At 49.3% G+C, this 25,499-nt stretch overlaps 2 protein-coding genes across 3 annotated transcripts; one reads left to right on the top strand and one right to left on the bottom strand.

Moving 5' to 3' along the window:
* Nucleotides 1-81: 81 nt before the first annotated feature.
* On the bottom strand, nucleotides 82-8,711 carry RNPS1 (RNA binding protein with serine rich domain 1). Its single transcript, XM_059861701.1, has 7 exons — nucleotides 8,646-8,711; nucleotides 5,362-5,517; nucleotides 4,895-5,086; nucleotides 3,617-3,719; nucleotides 2,916-3,069; nucleotides 2,317-2,458; nucleotides 82-1,161 (listed from the first exon to the last, which is right to left on the bottom strand). Coding segments are annotated over exons 1-7 (855 nt in total). The 5' UTR covers nucleotides 8,648-8,711; the 3' UTR covers nucleotides 82-1,055.
* A 3,451-nt stretch (nucleotides 8,712-12,162) lies between these two features.
* Nucleotides 12,163-25,172, top strand: LOC132335297 (uncharacterized). 2 transcript variants are annotated; one of them, XM_059861700.1, is made up of 4 exons: nucleotides 12,163-12,389; nucleotides 21,005-21,967; nucleotides 22,099-22,271; nucleotides 22,998-25,172. In XM_059861700.1, exons 2-4 carry the CDS (start codon nucleotides 21,583-21,585, stop codon nucleotides 23,373-23,375), a joined length of 936 nt encoding a protein of 311 aa, XP_059717683.1. In that variant the 5' UTR covers nucleotides 12,163-12,389; nucleotides 21,005-21,582; the 3' UTR covers nucleotides 23,376-25,172. The 2 variants fall into 2 exon arrangements, with proteins under 2 accessions (XP_059717683.1, XP_059717682.1); XM_059861699.1 differs by having other exon boundaries at nucleotides 12,163-12,360.
* Nucleotides 25,173-25,499: the final 327 nt, after the last annotated feature.

Here is a 25,499-nt window from a genome sequence, read left to right on the forward strand (position 1 = left end):
GCAGCCGGCGGAAGGGGCCCGAGCACCGCCCCTGCGCAGGCCCCGCCCCGCGCACCGTCAGGCAGCGAGGCTGCACAGCCCTTCGCAACCCTACTGCTTTATTCAGTAACTGCTTGTCCTACACAAGTACAAACACAACATGGCCCAAAAGGATACAAAGTTATACAAAACAAAAAAATCTGTATAGTATTGACTGTACAACAGGTGGTAAATTCTTTGCCTTTCCCTGTGAGAACCCCAGTTAATCCAGCCAGCATCATGGCTTCAAGCCTCCCTCCCTGCTTTGCAGTTTCCAAGGGGTTGGTGCTCAGTCGCTCATTTGGGATTTGTAAAAGCACACTGTTTCACTGTGGGCTGAGTAGGAAGTTTCCACCAATACCCTCAACGAAAAGGTGAACGAAATCACTTAAGGGGGCAGCTACAGAACACTTCTTAGGCTTTCCAGCTTCTTCTCTATAGTGTCACGCTCACTGGGCTGGACCATTGTTTCTGTGGTGATTGCCTGTTGTAAGCATTACAGAAGAGCTTACTCTGCAGAAACTAACCATCCAGGGGAACTGGCAAAAAGCAACAATTCTGTATTGAATTAAGTCTCAGGCAGGTCTGGGGCTAGAGATGCCCAGATAAAATCCTGGGCCAGCACCTGGAGATCAAGGTACGTGGCTCACTCTCTTACTCACTGGGGTTCTGAACTAGCTCAAGATTTACATGCTGGTCTGTACAGCGTGCTAAACGTTTACAATCACCAAGCAGCAGCTGCTAACTGGAGAAAGAGAGGCTGAAACATCTTTCCCTCCCTCTGTCTGGAAAAGATGTTTTTGCAGCCTTTAAAATCAAAGCCATTTTTAAATAATTTCAATTCAATGCCAGGAATCCAGAAGCCTCACAGTAAAGGTTACTGGCCAGGAACTGGTGTGCTCTCCTCTTACACTGTCTTCACTGCCAGGATTATCTCTCACTCCTCCTCACCCAGAATCATTATTAAAAAAAAAGGTACAATATTCCATCGGATGGGATTTAAGTTAAAAAGTAAAAAGCTGCCCAGTCCTTTTGCTTTATCTGGAGGAGTTTGAGCTGGAGCGGCTGCGATGGCGCCTCCGCCCGGGAGACCTGGATCGGGATCGCCGGCGAACAGGGGACCTGCGCCGAGGAGAGCGGGACCTGGCAGGGAACGAGGAGAAAGCTTCCGTCAGCAGACAAGCAACAGGCTCAGCAACCAACTTTTCAAAAACACTTCCCTGCCTCCTGCCAAAATCCCTCACACACCATGGGAAAAGAGCCTGAGCAAAATATAGCTCCATAGAGGACACAGCAGGACTGTTCTGGCCATCCTCCCTCTGCTTAAGGAACTGGAAAAATTATTAATACTTGAACAACAGACAAGAAACTTATCTTCTTCCTCAAGGAAAATGAGCTCAGATGCTACATCAGATCCTCCTTCACATGAAGTCATCTTTGACTCCTGAAAGAGTGATATTCAGGGCAAGGATTTACCCAAATCCTTTCAAATTACAAGGAAGCTCCTTAGAGGAAGTTTACTCCAGAAGTAGTTTAGCTTCAAGCTTCTCAGTACTACAACCAACAGTCATATCAGTATAGCTACTGCTATGACAGGTTCCAGGCACAGAATATTAGCAGAGCTAAGAGGACAGTAAAAGCTGGAGTAGGAAAGATAACAAAGGAGGCATACCTGCATCTCTGAGATCTCAGCAAATGGTGTGTTTAAAGGAGCACCAAGGAGCCTCCTGGGTCTTGTGCCACAGTAACTACTGCTCCTTTTTAAACCTTTTGCTACTGACAAGATATTTTGAACACATGTAAACACCAAAGACTCAGAACTTACCTGAGCACAATCAGGCAGCTCCAAGTTGCACAACTGTCAGATCACACCCTAGGGCCAGTGTACTCCGCTCACCTGACACAGGACTGCTTTTTGGTCATGTGCCCATTCAGAAATAAGGGAGGGAGGGAGGTACAAGGGCTTCCAAAAAAAAAAGAAGCTGGCACAGCCTGCCACAAGTGTTCTGTCAGCCAAAGTCTGTTCCCACTTCATCTTGAAGCCTTTATGCAGAAAGCACTCCACGGAACAGGCTCGGAAGGGTGAGACCCTTCCCAGAGACTGTGCTCAGGGTGCAGACCAGAGCAGGCACAATGGAGCTAATGAGTAAGGAACTGCAACCCAGGTTCAACCAATGCCCAAAATGTGTTACTGTCACTTGGCAAGGGAAAGGAAGTCCAACAGGACTGTCCCCATGCCAAATCTTTCAGCGATAGTGAGTTGCTACCGAGAAAGAAAAGCCTTGTCCCAGCTCTCACCTCCTCCTCATGCGAGGGGGGGACCTGCGCCACATGGGCGGCGGTGGCAGCATCCTCCTCGGGGGGCTGAAGCGTCTGGGAGGTGGTCGAGGCCGTGGTGCCAGCACAGCTGTGGCTGTGATCTCCTGACCGTCAATCTGACCTTTTTAGGGCATCAAGAAACAGGGAGAAGTAAGTATTTTTCAACCTAACATATACACATCATATAACTGCAACTCTCTGCTTGGTCACAAGCAACTGAAGTGGATCAGCCCACAGAGCTCCATCCTGCTCAGGGGCTATTCTGACAAAGTCCACAAACCTACTAGACTTCTTTATCTAATCCCACCAAACTGCAGTTCAGATGTAAACCTGGAAAGGTTTTCATGTAAGCTTAAGATTATTTTTTCACTGTTTAGAAAAAAAATATTAGTTTTAATAGTTCTGTGATTTCTTACATCTGTCCTGAACCTCGCAAAAGCCATTTGGGCTGAAAACTGACAGTACTTTACATCTGCTCACCAAAGACATCCCTGTCACCTCTAACTAATTTTCTGATCAAATCCATCTACTCTGAAGCTTTAAAAAAGCCCACAGGCTCCTTGCAGGTCAGTACCTACCTCCATCCATGTGTTTCAGGGCTTTCTCAGCATCATCTGGGTTTTCAAATTCCACATAAGCATAACCTTTGGAGAGGTGTGGGTTTAGCCTGTCAACTGGCATGTCAATCATTTTAATCTTTCCATAAGTGGAAAAAATTTCCATTATGTGATCCTGCAGAGACAGACAGAGCCTTATGAACACAGAGCACACTCACCAGCCAGGCCTGGCTGGCACAGAGCAGTAAATCCACAGCACATCATTTTTTCAGCAGCCTAAACCTTTTACCCCTGAGGACCTTTAAACTACAGTCTAGCAAAGACAACTCAAGCCAGCCCAGCTCTCTGCAGATCCTTTATCAAGAACTGCTCAATATCCTTTATGCCTCCAAAGTAATTTCAGCTTCCATATTCTATAGTTTCTATTCTGTCCCAAATTCTATAGTTTTCTTCCTAGTAAAGCAGGATATAAGGTCTGGAATACTGACAAAACAGGCAGACTTCTTACACACTACAGTTTCTCAGGCTTCATGGTATTTGACTCAGTAAAATCATATGAAAATTTTCCTCACTGATCAACCTGGACACCAAGAAACAATATCCAACAGCAACACCTTGGCAACTTCCTAGTAACCAAGGTTCAGAGAGCTTTGAAAGAGCAGCTCACACATTCTCACAGAAGAACACGAATGCCTGACTGCAAGGGAACGTGCCATTATTACCTTTGTCACATTTCTAGTGAGCCTTCCAACATGTACTTTTGTGGGTCTGGGTGATGGGCTCCGCCTCTTCCGTTCCTTTTCATCTCTCTTGGGTGGTTTGGACCTGATTTGGAAACAGAAAACATTACAGTTTTCAGGGAACATGCAGGACAAAACCAAAGCCAGTCATGATCACACGATTAAGAATACCATTTTTATTGAAGGGCATCTTTGTTCTGAAGAAGTTACAGTGTTGGGGTGGTGGTGAGGCTGTTCCACTCAGAAACACCTCAGGACTTGCATTTGTCTTGTCTTGTCTGCTTTTGCTTTAGAATCTTTTGAAATTTGAGGACTTTTTTTTTTTTGCAACTTTTCAACTTCACTGCAACTAGGGTAACAAACACAAAATTTAGCAAACACTTCTACGAAGTTGGGATCATAGCTAAAACATTTCCCAGTTGTAAACACAAAAACATACCTCGCCTCAACAACTGCAGAGACAAAATAAGGCCATAAAGATCACAGCATACCACAACCAGGCAAATGAACAGATTCAACTATTTGTGTTTCTGTATCTTCCATTCACTACAGAGGTCCAAAAACATAAACAAATCTATTTAAAATTAGCTGCATATCACAATGCCTTTGCAGTTAAAAAAAAAAAAAATCTAGAATGAAACTTTAATCTACAAAAAAAAACCAGTATGTAGAAAATTTATCTTTATGCTTCTTACTAATCTTAAAGTCCATCAATTGAGTGATACTGAAAACCCACACCGTCTTACACAGATTTTTATCAGCCTTCATCGCCTTACGCAAAGGAAAAACTGTACAGACATTAAGATAGCTTAATTCCCATGTTACCCTTACTGGGGCTTCCTCTGCCCTCCTTCCTATTTGATTTTTCATAAATAAGAATATAAATATACATATGTACACATATATGCTGGTTTTAGCCCTGACTTTTCTGCTCGTCGTGGCTGTAGTTTACAGGAATTGAACAACTTTACTCTGATCTAGACCCATACTACTAAGGCAACACTGATTACAACCGCCTCTATAAAATGTAGTATTTAAAATTTTTAAACTATTAAAAATTAGGTTTTTAATCTCTGTTCCTACAGGGCATATGTTTGAACTCTAAGGAAACCGAGCACATCCATTCTAACAAAATTCACATATCTAAGTTATGGAGAAAGCAAATGGTCTTCAGAGAACAATCTGTTCTGATCACAGTCTTGCATTCTACATGGAATTAACATGACATCTGGCAATTCCTAGAAGACAAATAAAACTCACTTGGAGCGGGACCGTCTCCTGTTGTCATGTCTCCTTCGAGAAGGACTGGGAGAGCCAGAAGAGCTGCTCGAACTGGAACTGCGTGAGGTGCTGGAGCTCCCGGAGCGGCTAGAGGCAGAAGAGGAACTTGAGCCACTGCTAGAACCAGTGCTGGAACTGGACCCTGAGCTGGAAGTTGAGCTGGAACGGGATCTGTTTCAAGGGGAGAAGAATAAAAATTAGTGGAATACCTAGAAAAACCACGGCTGAGAAACTTCTGACAATTACAAGAGAGTAACTGTGACTGTAACTCCACAGCTCACCAGAGAACCAAAGAAATTCATACCTAAAATATAAACTCTCTAAAGTTAGACAAAATCGCACAGTGACTAACACAACACAAACTTTCAACAGGCCCAAGAACACCACAAATAAAGCTACTGATTTCTGAAAATGCTGTCATTTGATACTCCCATAAAAGTATCCACCTGGTACTGCTGCTCCCACTGGAGGCACTGCGTCTCTTGCGTGTTTTGTCCCGACCACGATCCTTTTCACTCGACTCCTTAGCAGCTGCTTTATCCTTGGACCGGTCCTTCGATTTCTCTTCTGACCTGTCCTTGCGCTTGGTTGGTGAGGGAGCCCTTTACAGTAAATTGCAGAAAGCATTGCTTAATTAAAGAAAAGCCATAGACTACAAAAGCCCCACACCCAAATAAAGAACAGGACAGCAACAAAAAACACTGAACTTTGAACGTAATTCAGGATTACTGAAACTGTGGAGTTAAAGCATTAGGCAATTCCAGACACTTTAGAAAAAGTGCTAGCAAACTCTTTTTTAATCCTGGTAACTCCTTTTCCCCTTCAGAGATATCCATAGCAGCAGAATGGGCCCCATGTCTCACATCTCACTTCTTACTCCTGAATTCTGAGAATCAGTCCTCTCTTTGCTCTAGATCCAAAAGGAAACAGATTTAACACCTCTCTATTTAGCACTGAAATGCTGGGCATTAGTTGACTTCCTGATGTTTACTATATGAGGGCTGCATCCATCACAAAATCTGCAACATCTATAAACATGCAGCATTTTGATTATTCCATGTGGATTGTTTAAAACCTGCATTACAGACCTGCCTCTAATATTTTGATAACCTCTAAAGGAATGTGACACCCTCAACCACCAAGGAATTAAACGTTCAGGGAGTGAGTAGAAGAGTGCTGGAGCTGCCAGCCTTATCTGTAGCGGCACCGAACATGCACTGTAATGTGAGATGTTGGAAACATCTCCATCCCCACGTGCATCACAGGCAAACTCGGTGAACAAGAAAAGAACTTCGACAGCTCACAGCATCCAACAATCTTTTTGCCTCTGTGCTTGTGGTAAGCAATTACTTTATTCTCTGAATTGCAATTAAATGTATGGTTGGGAAGAGATTACTTCTTAACAGCCGAACTTGCTTTCCTGATTTTCAGCTTCACGGTTTTCCCTAATACACCAACTGCAAGAAACAATACAAATGAATATTCACAAACCCAGCTCCCTGCAGAAACCAAGAAACACCTTTCTGCACAGAGGACAGGAAACGGACACCACAGATGTGCCACTGGCAGAAGCTGCTAGGAAAGGAAATGTCTCCTCTAGCACCAGTACAGAAGAAAGCAGGCTGTCCCACGGGCGTTGCAAAGGGAGCCAAGACAAGCAAACCTGTGTATGTCACTCAGCTTTAGGACATTTCTATCCAGCTCTGCGCCTCTCCAGTGCAAGGTCTGAGGGGGATGCAGTTCATAAAGCCACTGCATGAGCCCAGCTGGGTGGTACAGAACAGACAGGTTCCTGGTTTCACAAGACCAGAAAACCTAAAATTTTCCTTTCATAAAATCACAGAATCACTGACTGGTTTGGGATGGTGTGAACATTAAAACTCATCACTTTCCAACGCCCCAGCTATGGCCTTCGCTACACCAGGTTGCTCCAACCTGGCCTTGAACATTTCAAGGGATGGGGGCTTCTCTGGGCATCCTGGGCCAGGACCTCACTACCCTCACAGGGAAGAATTTTTTTCTAATCTCTAACAAAAAACTGCCCTCTGTCAGTGGGAAGCCATTCCCCCTTCTCCTGGCACTCTGGGCCCTTGTAAAACATCTCTCTCCATCTTTCTTATAGGTTCACTTCAGGTATTGGAAGGCTGCAATTTAGGTCACCCCAGAGCCCATTTTTCTTCTTCTAAATATCCCATAGCCAGGTTTGGCTTTTCTCTGCCTACACATCAGCTCCTCCTGCACCTGTGGACTATCAAAGTCATAATGTTATCAGCATACAAAACTATCCGTTAGTGCTCAAGAGTCAGATCTGGTTTTACCCCTTTTGGGAGAAGGGAAGAGGAAACACAGATAAAGACCAGCATGTTTGCTGTTACCCAGCCTGCTGCTGAGGGAGGAAACAGAATCAGAGAATCAATAATATTGGAACAGACCTCTGAGACCATCAAGTCCAACCTCTGACCCAACACCACCATGTCAACTAGACCAGAACACACAGTGCTGCATCCAGTCTTTCTATAAACACCTCCTGGGATGGTGACTCCACACTCTCCCTGGGCATCCCCTTCCAGGGGCCCAATCGCCCTTTCTGTGAAGGCAATCTTCCTTATGTCTGACCTAAGCCTCCCCAGTGCATCTCAAGACTGTGTCCTCTTGTCCTGTTGCCCACTGCCTGGGAGAAGAGCCTGACCCCCACCTGGATACAATCTCCTTTCAGGTTCTACTGCTTACTGCTCCTTGGGACAGGCACTTATGAGGCAGATCAGACACATGGCTTATTTGGTGCATCATTCACTGAATGATGCACTAAATAAACAGTCTCCAAACTAACTAGTGGTTTTAATCCTTTCTCAGGAATGCCACTGGCCAAACTCACTTTAGTTGGAAACCTCACCCTACCTTGAGGGCATTTTCACCTGCACAAGTTCAGGCATTCACTAGAAAATGTGGAAAAACTAAATCACAGTCCTCACACAAGGCTAAACAACACTGCATTTCTAAGCGACATGCTTCTTCCTTACAATCAAAAACCTCTCACTCTGAGTTTAAATAGCTGGTTTAGGGGCAACCACCGCAAACCAGAAAGTCTCAAGAGCAATCGACACAAACCAAACGTCCATCTCACACACGCTTCTGCCTTAGAGACAGAATCTGCACACTCAGAGCAGCAGTTCTGTGGCAAAGGAAGCAAACTCGCTCGCCCTCAGGCTTCCCGTAAAGCTACAGGCGAGTCCTTTACTGACAGTTTGCTCCATGTCTTCAGCTGCAAACCGGCAGAATTTCTGGTGTGTGAAGGGTTCGGCGCCCGGCACTTGTCTGCCCTCTCCGGCCGCTCGGCCCAGCTCCGCAGCCGGCGAAGCGCGGGGCAGCCATATCCGCACGCCGTGGGTCCAGTACAGCGCCCGCGGGGCAGGGGGCCGCGAGATCAGCACAGCAACCGCAACCCGTCCCTCGAGCCCGCACAACGCTCCTCCCGCAGGCCGGGCCGCGGCGGCGCCGACACCCGGGCCCAGTTCCCCGGCCGGCCCCGCCCCGGCCCTCCCTCCCCCGCCCTCCCCGCCCCCGGCCGCGGGAGGCCGCGGCTCCGAGGCCCCATCCCTGACCCTCGCGCCGCCTTCGCCTCTCGCCGGCCCCAGCGCGCTGCCCCCGGCGCCCCGCACGGCGAAGGGGCCGGTCGGGCCGCGGCCTGGCCGGATGGACGCGGATGGCGCAGCCCCCACCCTGCACTCACATCTTCGGGGCCGCCGCCGCTCCGCGCCCGTCGCGCGAGATTGACGCCAGCGGGCGGGAAGGGGCAGTGCCGGCGCGCGGTGATGGCGTCATGGGGGGCGGGGCAGGCGGAAGGGCCTGAAGCGAACCGGAGCGGGCCGGGAACCGGTGCTGCTGCCCGGCGCTGGAAGTAAGGTTCCTGCAAACCCTGTCCTGGCAATAGCGGCTGGGGCTTCAGCTCTGGGCTTTAAGAGCTGACAGCCCAGCAGTCTGCAGCCCCCACACGTGCATTCTGGCCCACCCTGTCTCAGGTGCAGGTTCACAGCACACCGAATCTGGTCGGAGGTGCTGGTGGGTGTAGGGACAGCACTACTGTGAGGGGATTTGCCCTGTCAACTGCAAGAAAATTGGGAAGAGGAGAATGAAGGACTTAAGATGGAGCACCATACAGTGGCATTTGATGTCTTGGGACGGATATCCTCTCTCTCTCTCCCTGCCAAATGTGTTTGTGAACTTAAAAGGAAATTTGCTACTGCCGACCCTGATCCTCCGACCTCACCACACTGGCTGCCTGACTTTTGACTTCAGATGAACAAAGCCAGAAGTGTATTTTGACTTCATCCCCTATGCAGGGTCTTGAAAGTGACAGATCTTTCTGAGAAGCAGGAGTGCTGATCAGCTAATGCATATGGCCACAGGCATGTCTGTTAAATTTCTAATGACAGAAGTGTCACTTCTTGAATGCACTGGAAGGATGTGTCCTGTCTACCTCCATCACAGGACATGAGTAAGACCAGGGCAGGTGTCTGTAAATTCGTGTGTGGCAAGAAGAAAAACAGGCTTATTTTCTGTTCTGCTGCAAAACCAAGGGGTATTCCATAAAACCTGGTATGGAACAGGTTCAGAAAACCAAGAAAACAAACAAAGCCCCAAAGAAAGCAAAAAGGAAGTTGTTCTTCTGTCCACGGCATCTTGTTAAAGGGCAGATTTCTCTCACAGGAGATTTTGTAGTCTACTAAAAGTTCACATGGGTTCAATGAGAAACTGCATTATGTCAAATGAGGACTATTAGTAGACTGTCATGATGAGCTTAGAATCATGGAATAATTTAGGTTTGAAAAGATCATTGAATCTTACTCCAATGGCATTCCCACAGTGCTGCCAAGGTCGCCACTAAACCACATCCCCAGATGCCACATCTACATATTTTTTTGAATCTTTCCAGAGAGGGTGATTCTACCACTGTCCTGGACAGCCTCTTCTAGTGTCTGACCACCCATTCTGCAAGGAGTATATCCCTAATGTCTGTGAAAAACGTTCACTTTCCTGGTAAAATTAAAAAAGTTTAATAAAAAGACAGTAGGAGACAGAAATAAAGCAAAGGGTTGAAAACAGTGGGGTGCTTGGCATTCAGCCAGGAGCACACTGTTATCTTCCCAGATACCCCCAAAATACCTTTTCCATTACATCAGCCTGTTGCATATTCACAGACTCTTATGCATATTCCTATTTCTCCATAAACTAGTTTACCTACTCCAGGAATTATTTTGCAAGGCCCCTGATTGGGTCTGCCTTTTTAGAGCAGCCTTTCTTGGCTGTGGTTTTGGTCCGTTCCCTTTCCCACTTCTAGTCTGGGCCTTGGTCCATACTTTCTTCATGTTATAAATGAGAAGCTTGTCTAGGCCAATATTCAAGCAGCAATCAATTCGTTAATTAATATGGTAAAGTATGAGCAATCCAGTGCTGGGTACAGTGGGGAAGTTTTCCCTCCAACTGCACACTGATAATTGGGGCTTACAGCTATTTAAGGGGTACTCATAAGCTTTCCCAGCAGTTTCTATTCCCAATTTTTACTCATCAGCAGTTTCTATTCCCAATTTTTATGTCACAATTCTATACACTATTGTGATTAAGTTTTTCTCAGGATGTGTCCCAGCAAAAGGAGTATCCCAGGTGGTGGTGGTTCAGTTTCTGAAAGAAGGAAAAGTCTCCCAGATGGTGAGGTCCAGTCTCCAGATGTGGGTCCACCTTTTGATTGCAAGGACTATAAATCTCATAACAGTGATGTCCAGCTTCCCTTGGTCAAACCTATTAATCCTTGAGTTGATGTTCATCTTCCTTTCTCAAGCTGCATGTTTCCTTTTTATATATTCTAAAGCTATAGTTTCAAAAGATCCTTACTATAAGCAATATTCTAAAATTATACCTCAAAAGGTTATTATTGCAAAACTCTTTAAGGCTTAACTACAAGCAGAAAGTTCCTGTCAAAAAAAAACCAACATCCTTAAAGCTTTAATTCAAATGTTCCTAAATCAACTTAAGACTTATAAAGGTTAATTGCAAACAAAGGATAGGTTCAAAGGCCTTCTTCCATGCTTTATTTTTCTCAATTATTATTAGAATTCGTCTTTATAACTGTCTCATGGTTGATTTCCACACATATTACAATCACAAATACACACGTTGCCTGTATGTACCTGACAGGAAATGCAGCTTTGTATTTCACATTCAGATGGCAGACGGATAGCTGCCATATCAGTAGCAGGGTCCTCATGATATGTTCACTGGATGTTATCCCGACCAAACAGACAGTTCACTCTTAACCATATCAGCTACCTCTACTACTATGTCTGAGTTTTTGTTAATAGCAGAAATAAAAGCAAAGTTATTTTAACATGGTACATGTAGCATTCATCTTAATATTTGCGAAAAGCCAACAGTAAACTATGTATTTATAACATATCCAAACAAAACCACCCCTGGTGCAACATGAGGCCATTTCCCCTTCTCCTGTCCTGCGTTCACTGCGAGCAGAGCCTATTGCCCACCTGTCTGCACTCACAGTGTTTAACTTTCTTTTCTCTCTCAGTTATGGAAAAGCCATGAAGGCTAACTGATCCCAAAATCCTGCACACCCTTATTCTCCTAACAGCTATCATCTCTCCAGGGCTGGGCAGGTACGGTCGCTGACCCAGCAGTAAAATAATAGCACTGTAAAAAGGTTTGCTGCCAGCAGTTAGCTGAAGCGGGTTCCCGCAGAGCTGTGAGCCGCAGGGCCAGCCCCGGGTGGAGGTGGCACCTTGTGCGGGTTCTGATCCGCTTCCAGAGGCCGCTCACGGCTGGCAGGACTGAGCCTTTCAGCCAAACCTGAACGACGAGAGACATTTTAACATCTCATCTGGGGGCACTAGCAGAGCTGAGAACAGCTCAAAGCACGTGTCTGCTTCAGTTCAAGAGCGAACGGCCCCGCCGCGGCCTCTGCCCGCGGCCAGCAGCCCGGCGGGCACGGCGCAGCACCGTCCCCCCTGTCATCGAGCTGGCCTGGAGGGGGCCTGGAGGGACGGCAGCGCTGCCCCTGGGAGGCTTCTCCTCCATCCTCTGCTCTGGCACGTGTGGCAGGCAGGCCTGGGCTGTGCTCCGGGACCATACACGGGTCTGCGCCCCAAGGTGACGCGGCCCCCGGCCGCCCTGGAGCGCGGCCGCCCCGAAAGGGTTACGCGGAGCGCTCCGCCCTTCCCGTACATCGCTGTCCTCCTGGGTGACCTTCCCGGCAGCCCTTGCTGGCTCTGCCCCAACCAAACAAAGGCGACGGGAGGTTTTCAAACAGCCGCTTCCCTGAAAGTTGGCTGCGGTGGAGCTGGGCTGCGCTGGCACCTGACTGGTCCCGGCCACCGGAGAACGCGGCAGCGAGTTGGTGCCGTCGCCTGAGAGGACCCCGGCAGCCGTCGGGAGTCCCTGTACGTGGGTGCTCTGCCCATTTGCTTCTGTGCGTTGAGCTGGTTTGGGTGCTGGGAGTGGAGTGGGGAAGGATGAGCGGAGCTCCCGGCAGTGGTGCGAGCACAGGGAGGGTGCAGCACGACTGGGCTCCGCGGCCCTGCGGAGGCTGGTGCGCTGCTGAGGTTCGGTGTCGGAGCTGGGAGTGGCATGCCCCATCTGAAGTGCTGTCCTCCAGACGCTTCTTGAACTCAGAAGCCTGTCCAGCAATTTTCCAGCGAAGTGCAGATTCCTTTAAACACTGCTCATGTGTTGGTGGACGAGCAGGAGATTAAATAACAGAGCTGTGTGAGTGCTGCTCTTGGCTCTTAGTTCCGTGCTTTTCTGTCCCTTCCCTCCTGCACTCCCAGGCTTGTGCTGAGGGCAGGCCATTTACAGCGATCTCCCCGGGTGAACTGCTCTGCTCCGGTGCCAGTGGGTTGGGGCTAATTGTCTCTAAACGCTGCCCGAGGCCGAGGGGGCTTGTCCTGTGTGTTGCGCCTACTTGCAACTGGCGCTTCATTTGTCCTTCTTATTAATTGGCTTTGGGTTGTGGTGGCGGCTGCAGAGAGCTCTCCTTGAGACCCCGGAGATCCAGGCGATCAGTGGGTCATTCTGCCCTCGGCAACCCTGGCATTCCTTTATCACGGTGAGGTGCGAGCACCCTGTACCAGGCACTGCTTAGCGTTTGTGGGCATTGCACTGCAGCGCTGGCTCAGCCCGCAGCCTTGGATGCGGCTGTTTCCCCTGTGCTGGGAGATCTTTGCTCTGCCTCCTGTTCAGTCTGCCACTCCCGCACTTCTGTGAGACTGGGGTGGGTGTGTGTGTGGCTCCAGGGGACACAGTCTGTGTGGCTTCCTTAGGGTACAGGGTGGAGCATTTGTCTTCTGAGGACTTGGAAACTTTCCATCCAAATGTGTAGAAACAGCCTTAATCGTCATTGCAGGGAGTTGAGAGAGTTTCCAATGGCTGCATTGTTGAGTAGCTACATAGATTTGGAACAAGAAAAGTAGGAGATTTTGGGATTTCTCTCTAATCTGCAGAAGGGTGTGAATTTAGCAATTTAGTTGAAATACTTATAGGCCTATTAAGCCATCTGCCATAGTTTCTGAACAACTGGCCCTCTCTTGATGTCTAAGGCTATTCTTGCAGTGCACACTGGTATCTAGGCCATCAACAGGTTTAGGATTTCATGACTGTCTGCCCCTGGATGTGTCAGTGCATACATTTGTACGTTTCAGGGCTTTTGGCTTAAAAACTGTGCCTTGATGCTCATTTTCCTGCAACACTCTTCTGTCCTCATGCTGTAGGAATATACCTGCTCAATGCTAAACTTAGGCAAACGTCCTGGTTTCACCACAAGGAATAAATACTATGTTACACTTTGCAGTGATTTATTTGTTTCTTATTCAGGCATGTGAAAGACTAGAAATTCAAGGTGTGCTGGTGGCATAGCCAGTGTAGCTCTCTCTCTGCTGGAAGGGCTGTGTCTGTGGAGAGCAGTGACTCAAAGTACATAATACTTTACAGAGAGGCACAGGTAAAGGCAGGACAGTGAGATACTTGGTATTAATTGTTCTTGTCTGAATACCAAAGTTCACCTTGATTAATTTGTTTAGTGTGAGGACAAAGATAGATTTTGGAGCCAGAATGTGAAATCTAGCCTGCTCCTCTCCTACAGGCCTCCAGGTGCTCTGTGAAAGCATCTTGTTCCTTCAAGCTGTGGTTCCACAGTTCTTAATATGTGTGGATGCTCCAAATAATTTCTTGATACATACCCGACCTTTACCAGACACAGCATCACAACCATGCTGAGTTTGTCAGGTAAAAATGTTGAGGGTGACCTCTGGGTTTTGGGCCGTGGGAGAGTTGATCCAGTGCAAAGCCTTTTGTTCAAGGCTATCAGAGTGTGATTTTTTACAGTGTCTCTGCTCTGTGCTGTATGGCCTGGGACCCTTTCACTAATAAGGGAGGATTTTCCAGTATTCCCAATACTGTTCCCTTTCTCCCCTCAAAGGTGAGGTAACAGTACTAACAACACTCATACAGTATTACCCTGTGTTCTTAAACATCCCAACACACTCCTCTTTATCTTTCCACCATATCTCTGTACCCTATTTCCCAATGAGCTCCAGGCTGTAGTAGCATTGTCTGAGGCAAGGGCAAACTATGTGTACCATTGTACTCACAATTTTTTTTTTTTTGCAACCCCCAAAACTGTTAAAGAAACCTTGTGGAGATCCAACTTTCTTCAGTCTTCACATTCTGCACATCTTAGGGTATAACCATAAATTTTTATGTTTTCCATATGAGGATCTGATTTTTAAAGTGTGGCCAGGCAGGGTTAGCTCCTCAACTGCTCTGAAAACACAGCCTAAACAAATGAAGCAGTTGTCAGAGCAGGTGATAGAGCAAACCGAGCTGTGGGCTCGAAACAGCTCACTTCAAATCCTGGGCCAGACCCAACTCTTTCCCTCTGCCATTCTGATGTCTGAAGTACAACTTGATTAAAATCTTCTTCTGAGGTTATCCCTTCAGAGGGGAGCCAGCATCGTTCAGGTAGCAGCAGCATCATCTAAATTCATCTGACCCATCATCACCTTTTGATAAAACCTGTAACAGAGCTGCTCCTTCACCAGTTTTACAAAGAAAGGGTAAGGTACACAGGTGAGGTGGGGTGCTGCCTCGCTACACTCAGTGCTGTTAGATAATGTTATTGCTTCCATAAGGCTTGCCAAATCCCACAGAACAGTGGCAGTGAGTAAAATTGCAGCCTAGGAGAAATGACCATTTTTCCCTGGCACAGATCGTTCTGCTTTGGCAACATTTCAGCATTGGACACCTAATACTGTTCATCTTTTCCCGGGCTAAGTTCCTCTGAACCACCTTGGCCAGCCCATTGCCATTCCTGGGGCTGTCCTGTGCAGGGCTGGGAGCTGGACAGAGAACTACCCCTGTCCCTTCGAGCTGTGCCAGGCAGGCTCTGGAACAGGACACGGGGGGCAGGAAGCCCAGTGGAGGATTGTCCTCCCCGTGGACACATGACTGTTTTCAGAGCACAGTTCTCTGCAGGGTGAGGATTTGGGCATCCCTAGCAGACTCACTCCTTCCACAATTCCTTTGCTCTACTTGATACATTTCTTGCTGTCTGAATCTATATCTGAATCCCATGTAAACCAGCACTATCTTCCCTGTGCTTCTGGGAGATGTTTATAATAATTATTTTCCCCTCCAAGCTGATGCAGAGGGAAAAAGGACTCCTCTTGCCAGGTTTTGCAGCAGCTATTCAGAACACTACAGGAAAGCAACAAAACTAAGCAAGATGGATGAATGTCCCTCCCCATCTGCTTGCAGCTGCTCCAGCTTCCCAGGCTGTGCTGGGGGTCTGAGAAGGAGGTCTGGAAATCAGACACAAAGGAAAGTAAGGCAAGTGAGACAAGTGACAAGACAAGAGAACCTTGTCAAGCTGTTCCTAATCACAAGGCCCAGATCTGACAGATTTGGCTTGTGTCTCCTTACGAGGTCCATGAGGACCAGTGTTGCCAAAAGGTCCCTTGTGAATCCATTGTGAAGGAGGTAAACTGTTCCCCATGCCTTGGTAAACCGACCTTGCTGTGTACAAGGAGCATTGGAAGAAGAGACATAACCACATCCAACTTTGTTCTTCATGATCTGACATGGACCTTCTTAGGGCAGGAGTATTTTGCACTCTGTGCAGCACAGCAAGCCCTTAAGCTCAACATGCTTTGGGATGTTAACAGCATGAAATGTCTGTTTTCAATTGCTGAGACCAGACAGTGAGCTGTATCTTCTTGCTCTGCATCTTCATGCTCCCTTGTGGGTCACAGCTTTTGCTTCTCTCCTTTCTCCCCTTCAATCACATCTGTTATCAGCATCAGCAGTTTGTTTCTCTGGTGAAACCTGTTGGTCCACCTCTGTACCTGCTGCCTCATGACTTTGCTGCTCCTGATATAGTGGATGGGAGCTTGTTGCTCTGATTAAGACCATCTGTACCTAAATGCCTCCACGTCTCCAAGGCTGTTCCATCTTGTGGGCCAGACTGGCCACAGGCATGCTGTGGTGCAGCTGAAACAGCCATTGAGAAAACAGCCCCAGGGTAGCACAGCAACCTGCCTGTGCCATGTCTGAAGGATTAACTCTTCCTTGCTTCACCTCAGCATGAATTCTAGAAGCAGCTTTGCTTGTACCTCCCAAGGATAAAAACTGCCTGTGTCCAAGAGCAGCTGTGAGACAAAAGGGAGAAGTTAATCTTCCCAGACATGAGTCAGCTCCATGGTCACACAACTGATGTTTCACTCTTGGGAATCTGGCATTCAAAGCCAGGTAATCAGGGCTTTAGAAGAACTGTGGGAGAGACAGGTGGCAGTGGCTGGGGTGGATGTGTGTGCAGGCTGGTGAGGGAGCTTACCCCAAGGACTTGCAGGATGGGGAGGTCCTCTCTCTCAGGTTCACCTGGAGTGGGGGCTTGCACAAGCACAGGAACAAGTTGTGCAGAGGAAGAGCCTGCTTGGCTTAAGGCCAGTGGTTACATCACTTGACTTGTAGGAAGACTGAATTCATGCTCTTCCTCTTTTTTAGACCTTAAATCCACTCTGCTCTGAAAGGAAGCCTGGAGCATGCTGTCTTCTTTCTCCTCCTCTCTTGAGGCTATTTCATTCTGTGTGTAGTATTATCTGGGCCAGAGTGCAGGGGAGCTAAGGAAACAGTAGTGGTGATGGGAAGGCTGCTCCAGGCTCTAGGCTGTGTTTCTGTGGATGTAGCTGCATGCAGAGTTATGGAATGGAGCACTCTCAGCAGTAATACTGGGGTAAAGGGCCTTTCTCAGCTACAACTAAGTACATAAAGACTTCAGGCATTGCAAGCATTCAGTAGCTGCTGAGGAAAGGGTGGCTAATATGAAATTTGGACAGATACCTAAATTGGCAGGCTGGAGTAAAATTCCTGTTGCGAGTGTGGTGGTGCAACAAGGCAGATGTGTATGTCCAGCTGGCTGTGTAAGGTCTCAGAAGCCAACCCACTAAAGGGAAAAACTTGTAGACTGTGGTGCTGCATGGCAGCCCTCTCTGATTGGAGCTAATTAAACTGAGTGATCCAGTCACTGCATGTTCCCCTGGGATCCTCATCCCACTGCAAAACACAAGGGGGGTGGGGGGAAGACACTTTCACACCATGAGAAGCCATTGCAGCTTGCAGGGGAATAATCTGTGGCTGCAGAATGTGGGTTTGCCAAAGGACTTGCAGCTGTGGCTGGAACACAGTGTGACAGCCAGGGAGGCAGAGGCAAGCAGGATTTCAGAACAGGGGACTTCTATTGCCCACACTCAACTCATGGCACCTGGTCTTTGTATGGAAATGTGGTGCTGCTCTATTTTAGAAATAGTAAAGGTTGGGTCAGTCCAGATGAAACTGTTTCAGGATTTTCTGGAGGAGATGAACCGTCTCTGTATTCCTGACATCCACAGAAAGGGAAGGTTTTAGGGGCAGAGGGTGAGCTCACACAATTGCTGTGAATTTTCTTAGACAGATGTGCTCCCTTTTCCTATCCTCCTGCAAAACCACCACTGGAATTAATTTTTCCCAAGTGGTGTAAGAAACCATTAGAGGAAACGTGTCACTCCCATCCTGGCCCTGGAAAGCAAAGGGAACCTCATCAGTCACAGGTCTAGGAAAATCCTTGAATCTTTCCCTCTCATTGAATTGATTTTTCTTTTTCCTTGTGCAAAAATTATTGGAGAGTAACAAACACCTTGAAGGCCAGGTGAGTGTAAAGATCTCATCTCTTTTGTGAATGTGTAAGTTGATAAAGTGTGTGCATAGCACAGGCTGCAGCTTCCTGGGGAAAATACCCTCTGGAGAGGGAGAAAGAGGAGAAGGTGATGGACTCAGTGTGGAAATGGGGAGCCCATTTAGTGCAGGAAAACTGAGTTTGCAGCAAGGCCTGGATAAATAAAGTCATAAGTAGGGATGGAGCCAGGCCAGGTTGTTGCAAGGGCTGACTGTGGGATCTTATGAGTAGGCCTTGCACGAGTTGAAGGGAGCTTACAAGGAACATGAAGAGATGCTTTTTGCAAGGCCATCTGGAGATAGGACAAGGGGGAATGGCTTCAAACTGTCAGAGAGCAGGTTTAGATTAAATATTAGGAAGAAAGTCTTCCCTGTGAGGGTGGTGAGGCCCTGGCACAGGTTGCCTAGGGAAGCTGTGGCTGCCCCTGGAAGCGTTCAAGGCGAGCTGGACGTGGCTTGGATGAACCTGGGACAGTGGAAGGTGTCCCTGCCCATGGGACAGTGGAAGGTGTCCCTGGGACAGTGGAAGGTGTCCCTGGGACAGTGGAAGGTGTCCCTGCCCATGGGACAGTGGAAGGTGTCCCTGGGACAGTGGAAGGTGTCCCTGGGACAGTGGAAGGTGTCCCTGCCCATGGCAGGGGAGTGGAACAAGATGAGCTTTAAGGTCCCTTTCTACCCAAAGCATTCTGGATTCCTCTAATCAGGAGAGATAATGAGGTGCTGGAGTGAGTCCAGAGAATGGCAGTGAAGCTGGGGAAGGGTCTAGAGGGTTAATCTCATGAGGAATGCCTGAGGGAGCTGGGGTTGTTTAGCCTGGAGAAAAACAGGCTCAGGGGAACCTTATCACTCTATACAACTTCCTGAAAGGCTTCTTCTCCCAGGGAACTAGTGACAGGACAAGGACATAGCTTCAGGCTGAGCCAGGGGAGGAGTCTGGTTGGACTTCAGGAAAAATTTCTCATTTCTTCACAGGAAGGGTTGTCAGGCATTGGAATAGACTGCCCAAGGACATGATGGAGTCACCATCCCTGGAGGAGTTTAAGAAAAGATTGGATGTGGCACTTAGTGCCATGGTCTAATTGACAAGGTGTTGATCAGTCAAAGGTTGCACTCAGAGGTCTTTTCCAACCTAGCTGATTTCTGTGATTCTGTGATCTTGGAGGAAGTTGCTGGAATGCTGTGTTTTATGGAATAGACTCATGTTGCTTTCAGTGGTAACCCTTTTCCCCTACCTGACAGGGGTGGAGTAGCTGTTGTGCACTTTGTCCACCCTCAAGGTGTAAATGAGCAGGGTTGGAGCTGGTTTTTGACTTGCACTTATGCCTGCACTTGCCTCTTGCATCTCCTGCTCACCTGCTGGATTCTGACCCCCAGCCTGCTTTGCAGTGTCTTCTCTGAAATGGCTTTTCAGGTCTTGGTCTACCTCTGATCAGAAAATAGATTTTTTTAAACCCCTGCTGAAGAGGCAAGTGCTGTTCTTGAAGGGGAAGGAGCTTGGGTGAAGCCTTGGGTATTGATGGTATCTCCATGGAGCTGCTGTCCATAGCCATGCTCTACTGCCCTGAAGCCATCCTGGCCAAACTCCTCATCCTTCTGCTCCTCCAACAAATGGGGGGTTCTGAGGGAACGCTGTGAATTGGGAATGCTGAGCTTACGTGGGGTTAGCAGGGCAGGGATGGTCTGTGTGTCCCATGAACTTTTCCCCAAGCCCAGGAAAGCAGGGCAGGGCGGTGGGATCTCAGTTGAGGGCTGGGAAGGGGCTGAAAGGGATGAGCATGTGATGAAGGAGGGATTTGGGACATGGGGATGGTACACAGAGAGGAACACCTTCCGTGGAGAGGAAGCTGGAGAAGATGGCTTGTGGAGTTGGTGCTCCTCCAAGGTGGTCTCCTCATCTTCCTGTGAGGCTGGGTGAAGGCTGCAGCCATGACTGTTCCCTTTCCTGGCATTTATGTAAGTGATGTTTCTGTCACCAGCTGCTCAAACACTCCAGTGTCCTCTGGCCGTGCCTGGAGACACTGTGGGAGGAGGGCAGAGTATATTGTCAGGGCCCAAACACCTCATACCTGTAGCTTTAAGGTGGTGGTCTCTTTGGAGCATCTTCCTTTGATGTGGGGAAGGTTGAGAACTTCTGATCTTTTGCTCTTGCTCTGCAATTGTACTGTCCACATCCAAGGATGTCTGTTTTCCAATATCCACTGCCCCAGCTCTTATCTACAAGGTCCCTAATGCACACGAGCAGGGCATGGGGTGGCCTCTGGACATAAACAGAGCTGGATCAAAGTAGAGCATGTATCTCTGGAGCTAATGTGTCTTTCTTTTGCCATGGAACAAGTAAGATGCAGGGGGGCAAAACTCCTCTATCAAATTGACTACATTTCTCCCTGAGGCTGATGTCCAATAGTCTCTGTGCCTTCTTGGCCAACATAACACATTATTGTCTTTTTTAAGCCAATCCACATGTACCTTGGGAAATGTGGTTTGGAAGAGGTTCCTATATCCCATCTGCTTGGCAGTAGCCACTTGAGGTAGTCTCTAATCGGAAGTGTTTTGCTGCCTTCTGGGAGTTCCTGGAAGATACTTATTTCAGTGAAGTGAAACCTGAAAGTATGTCTTTTAGCAGCTGCAGCACGGAGGGTCCAAGAAATGCCTGCAGATTAAGGAATTTGGCAGAATGTGGAAAATACTCTCCACCATAGTTGTGCAGACAGTGGTACAGGCACGTACCTGGTGTGAGAGGGGAAGCACAGAAGTGCAGCCATTATATTTATAGTTGTAACTTCTTTTTGAGTGTATAAGTATTTGCGTTTGCTTCTCCCAAAGGTACAGGACGGTGTCATCTCCAGGCCCAAGGGCAGGCTCTGCAGCACCAGCAGTTGCACACGGAGTTTCTACAGTTCTGCTTGCTGTGAACTCTGGGCCACCAGGGAAGCGCAGTGGAGTGCTGCCAGCCTGGTGCGATGAACCGTCACTTGCCAGGACTCTCTCCAGGCTTCCTGAGACACCGAGTTGCTGCTTGAGGCCCTGACTGCTTCTGATTCCTCACTGTGCTGCTGGCAGGGTGGGATTGATGTCCAGTTTGGGACACTGGGCAGAGCCAAGCCCATCACCATCCTCTGTGCCCTTGGCAGACTGGGGGACCAAGCTGGATCCCTCTCTCTAAAGGGGCTCCAGGTGAGCAAGGGACAGGCTTGGGGCTGTCCATATTCACTCTGGTGGGAAGAGCCACTTCCGTCACCCTTTCCACGTGGGAACCGTGTCACTGCTGGAGATGGCACCACGGGACACAGAGCAAGGGCCAGCAGCCTGACAGCAAGGGGCTAGCTGAGCCTGAGCACGTCACGGGGCGCAGAGCTGCGGGGGTGCCAGCGTCCCCACGGGGATGTAGAGCCGGGCGCAGGATGGGCCGGCTGGATGAGCGTGCCAAGAGGAGGATCGTGGAGCTGCGCAGGGCTGGCCTGAGCTTCCGCAAGATCAAGAAGGTGCTGGAGCTGGATGACATCCGGGTGACGCCGCAAGCCGTGTACCTCTTCCTCAAGAGGAAGAGTGTGGAGCCGGGCTCAGCGGCAGCTGGCTGGGATGGGGACCAGCCCTGGCCCCCGCTGCAGGGGCATGAGGCTGAGCCCCCCAGGCTGCTGGGCACCCGGCATCCTGCACTGCCCACCGGGGATCCTGTGGGCAGCCAGGACCACAAGGAAGGCATCCAGATTGTCAGTGTGGCCTCACTCTGCAAGGACGGTGGGCAGCTCGGGGACACTTTGGCTGTGGGGCTGGCCTCTGGGAATGGTAAGGCCTGGCCCCACTGGGGTTTACCATGGCCACTTCCTGGCACTGCTGGGCTCATGAAAGGGCCCTGTTCCCCACTGGAGACCTCCCAAGGGTCTTTTTTTGAGGTGTTTCTCTCTCTGTTGTTGTAGGTGATGACAGCTCCACAGGAACAGCCCTGGCTCCAGGGACTGCTCTGAGGGGGCTTGCCCCCCTGCCCCAGCCACTGCCCATCCGAGGGCAGCTGGTCACACCCCCTACCCAGAACTCAGCTCTGATAATGAAAAAGAAGACAGTGGACAGGGCTGTCCTCCTGCAGAAAAAGGTAGGATGGCAGGATGGGAGAGTCCATGTGCTCCAGCCAAGAGCTGCTGTCATCTGGTCAGCCCTGCACAGAACCCTGCTGCATCTCCACCATGTGGTGCAGCAGGCTTCTGAGGGTGAAAGGCTCCCAGAGTGCCCCCAGCCTCTGCTGGCTGCACTCCCCAGCATTGCTAACCCTGGCACTTGGCAAATATATCTGGGAAGCCCCTCTGGGTGGGGGTAAGGCCATGCGCCCACCCGCCTCCAGCTAGCACTCACTGCTGGCCATGGAGATCCCAGTCACACCAGGCCTGGCCTCCAGCTGGCACCTCCAAAACCTGTTTTTAAGGCTTGGTGCCAGTACCATCTCAGGAGGTTCTGCCAGCCTCCCAAGGCTATAAAGCAAAATCCAGGGTATGTTGTTTCTGTCCGTGCAGAGAGCAAACACAAGCCTGGCATCACGTGTGCAGCCCCGCTGCTGTCCATCAGCACTCACCCAGGATGGATCAGCATGTGCTAACAACGTGGTGCACCCCGGGCTCTGATGGACCAGCAGCTTAGGGGCTGGGTGGGGCTGAGGAGCAGCACATGGTGAGGTCTAGAGGTCTGCAGCAAGGTGATGCCTTTCTCTGAGAGCTCTTCTCTGAGCTCTGTAGCTAAGTGCAGAATAAATCCCATGTTAAATGCCATTCAACGGGCAGCTGATAGTATTTCACATTCCCTTCTCTCCCGCCTCCCACTGTTCCAGGTCAGAGATGCCAGCACTCAGACTGCCTTGCCAAACTCTGTGGGTCCAGGGAATCACAGCCTGACTTGCAGCGGGCCAGTGCCCCCCAGTGCTCCCAGCTGCCCTGCCATCACCGAGAAGCTGGATGCTGTGCAGATGGAGGTGCAGAAGCTGAGCCAGGCCCTGCACGTGGTGCTGGAGCGGCAGTGCCGCCTGGAGCGCCAGCAGGAGCACCAGCAGCGGCTGCAGCAGGAGGTGCTGATGACACTGCAGCAGCTCAGCTCCACCGTGAGCCACGGCACTGTGCCAGCCACCCAGCCGTGTGGCCCCTTCAGCAGCATGGCCGAGCCCTCGCCCAGCATGCCAAACTTCAGCCAGTTCAAGATGGAGCTGATCTGAGCTCCCACAAGGCCTGTGTGTGCCAGCAGTACTGCGCTAATGGAGCCAGCAGGAGGAACCATCTCTCAGAGGCTGCCCAAGGGTTACATGCAGCACCCAGCAGATAAGGTCCCTGGTGCCTCGTGTTCCCAGCCCTGCTGACTGGAAGGGGCTGCCTGGCACAAGAGGCTGGACAGTGGAAGGCTGAGGCCTTGCTGCTCCTGTGCTGCTGATCCTGGCTGGCACTGGAGCTGGCTGGGGCCCATGGACCTCAGGAGAAGGCAGTTGCCTGCAAGGAGAAGATGCAGCTAACCTGGACACAGCAGGGAGGTGGGACTCTCAAGGATACAGGAGGCTTCCTTCTCATGAGGGTCAATGCCATGATGATCAGTCTTGCCCTCCCCTCCACAGAAGCTTGTTCAGTTAAAGTCTGTCTACGCCACGGTTCAGAACCAGTGTGGGATCAGAATCTGTGTGTTCCCTACCCCTCACCCGGCCAGTGAGCAGGCTGGATCTGTCTGGGTCACTGCCACAAGGCATGGAACTGCACAGGGTGCAGAAACCCGTGAGGTGAGACCAGCATTCCACACACGATGTTGTTGGAGCCTGGTATCAGCTGCTGCACCATTAGGGGTAGATCAGACTTGTAGGAAACAATATTTTACTGAGCAGAGTCCACCCTCCTCACCCCACAAACCAGCAGATCTGGAGTCTGGTACTGCTGCTGCCCACTGTCTGGCAAGATGTGGGCAGGACCATACCAGTGAGAGTTGCACCTGGGCAGGCTGCTGGTGGTGCAGTGCTGCTCTAGCAGAGCAGGTGATGATGCTGAGAACCCCCCTGCCTAGACCAGAAGGGCACAGAGGAGGCTGATGGGCCCTCACTGAGCAGTGGAGTCCAGAAGGACCAGAGACTGGCCTTGCCTGCCAGCACAGAGGTCTGATGGGGGGGGCCTTGGCTCAGCACCCAGCTGTGAATCCCAACAGGAGGCAGAGCACGTGTCCTTCCTCCACATCAGCCAAGCAGGCTTCTGTCTATGTGGGCACCACAGCTGGCACAGCCTGTGCCTATGAGAAGTCCCCAGCCTGTTTCAGAGGTCTCTTAGAGTCCAAGGTCAGAATTAAGAGGGGTGAAAACCAGGTGAGGTGTTTGTACATAGACACACACACGGAGCTACACGTGCGTGCAGAGATGTAGATGCACGTGGCAGGTTTGGGCAGCAGCCCCAGCACCTGGGGAAGCTGCACACCTGCTCTGCTGTCCCAAGACACATTGCTGGCCCCAGGGCTGTCAGATCCAGCTGTGCCCAGGAGAACTAGAAGTCTGCTGCCATCTGCCTGCGGTCATTCATTTGGATGTTGGTGTAATTTTGGGGATGTCTGAAAAGCAACAGATGAAGAAAAACACATGATCAGTTGCTCTGTTCTTTTGCACAAGGCAGCTAATCTGCACCTCAGGTTTGAAAAGAAGAGGCTGGATGACCAGCACTCAGCAGACACAGTTCCCTAATGTCTCTGTTAATGTTTCGGAGAAAAAGAGGAGCGGAACAACTGCTATTCCCTGGCACGTGTACTTAAAACCACGCTGGTTTCTGGAAGAGCTTCCCGAAATCTGACTTGGGCTATTTCTTAAATTATTAAAAAAACCCCAACCAACCAAACAAAAAATTATATATATATATATATATATATATATACACTGGGTTTTCTAGTCCCCAAATGTATTCTAAGAACTTTCCTCATTTCTAACTCTTGCACATCAGCACATCCAGTGCTAAAAAAACCCAGCAAAAATTAATAAATCATTGGGCTGGTTAAATAGCCTATCCACTGTAACATTTACTTCAGACAGATGTACAGCCTGAGTGTTCAGCTGCTGTTTGCCTCCTGACCACATTAGGGAACACCAAGTTAGTATCTAACGTGGTGTCATGTTATAACATGGAAGGTGTTTCCCACCAAGGTAATCCTAAGGTGTCTCTCATTTCCATCCTGCTCCAAGGAAGAGCTCTTCCCTGTGGCCACTCTTCTTCGTGGAATTTAGGTTTGCCAAACAAAACATCAATCCCACACAAACCTGAAGGGTATGGCTTAAGCAAAAGAATTCCCAGCTCAGGTCCTTTAAACAGTGGAGTTGGGGGGGTAT

This window comes from Haemorhous mexicanus, chromosome 17 (genome assembly GCF_027477595.1).
Source record: "Haemorhous mexicanus isolate bHaeMex1 chromosome 17, bHaeMex1.pri, whole genome shotgun sequence".
NCBI classification, from domain to species: Eukaryota; Metazoa; Chordata; class Aves; order Passeriformes; family Fringillidae; genus Haemorhous; species Haemorhous mexicanus.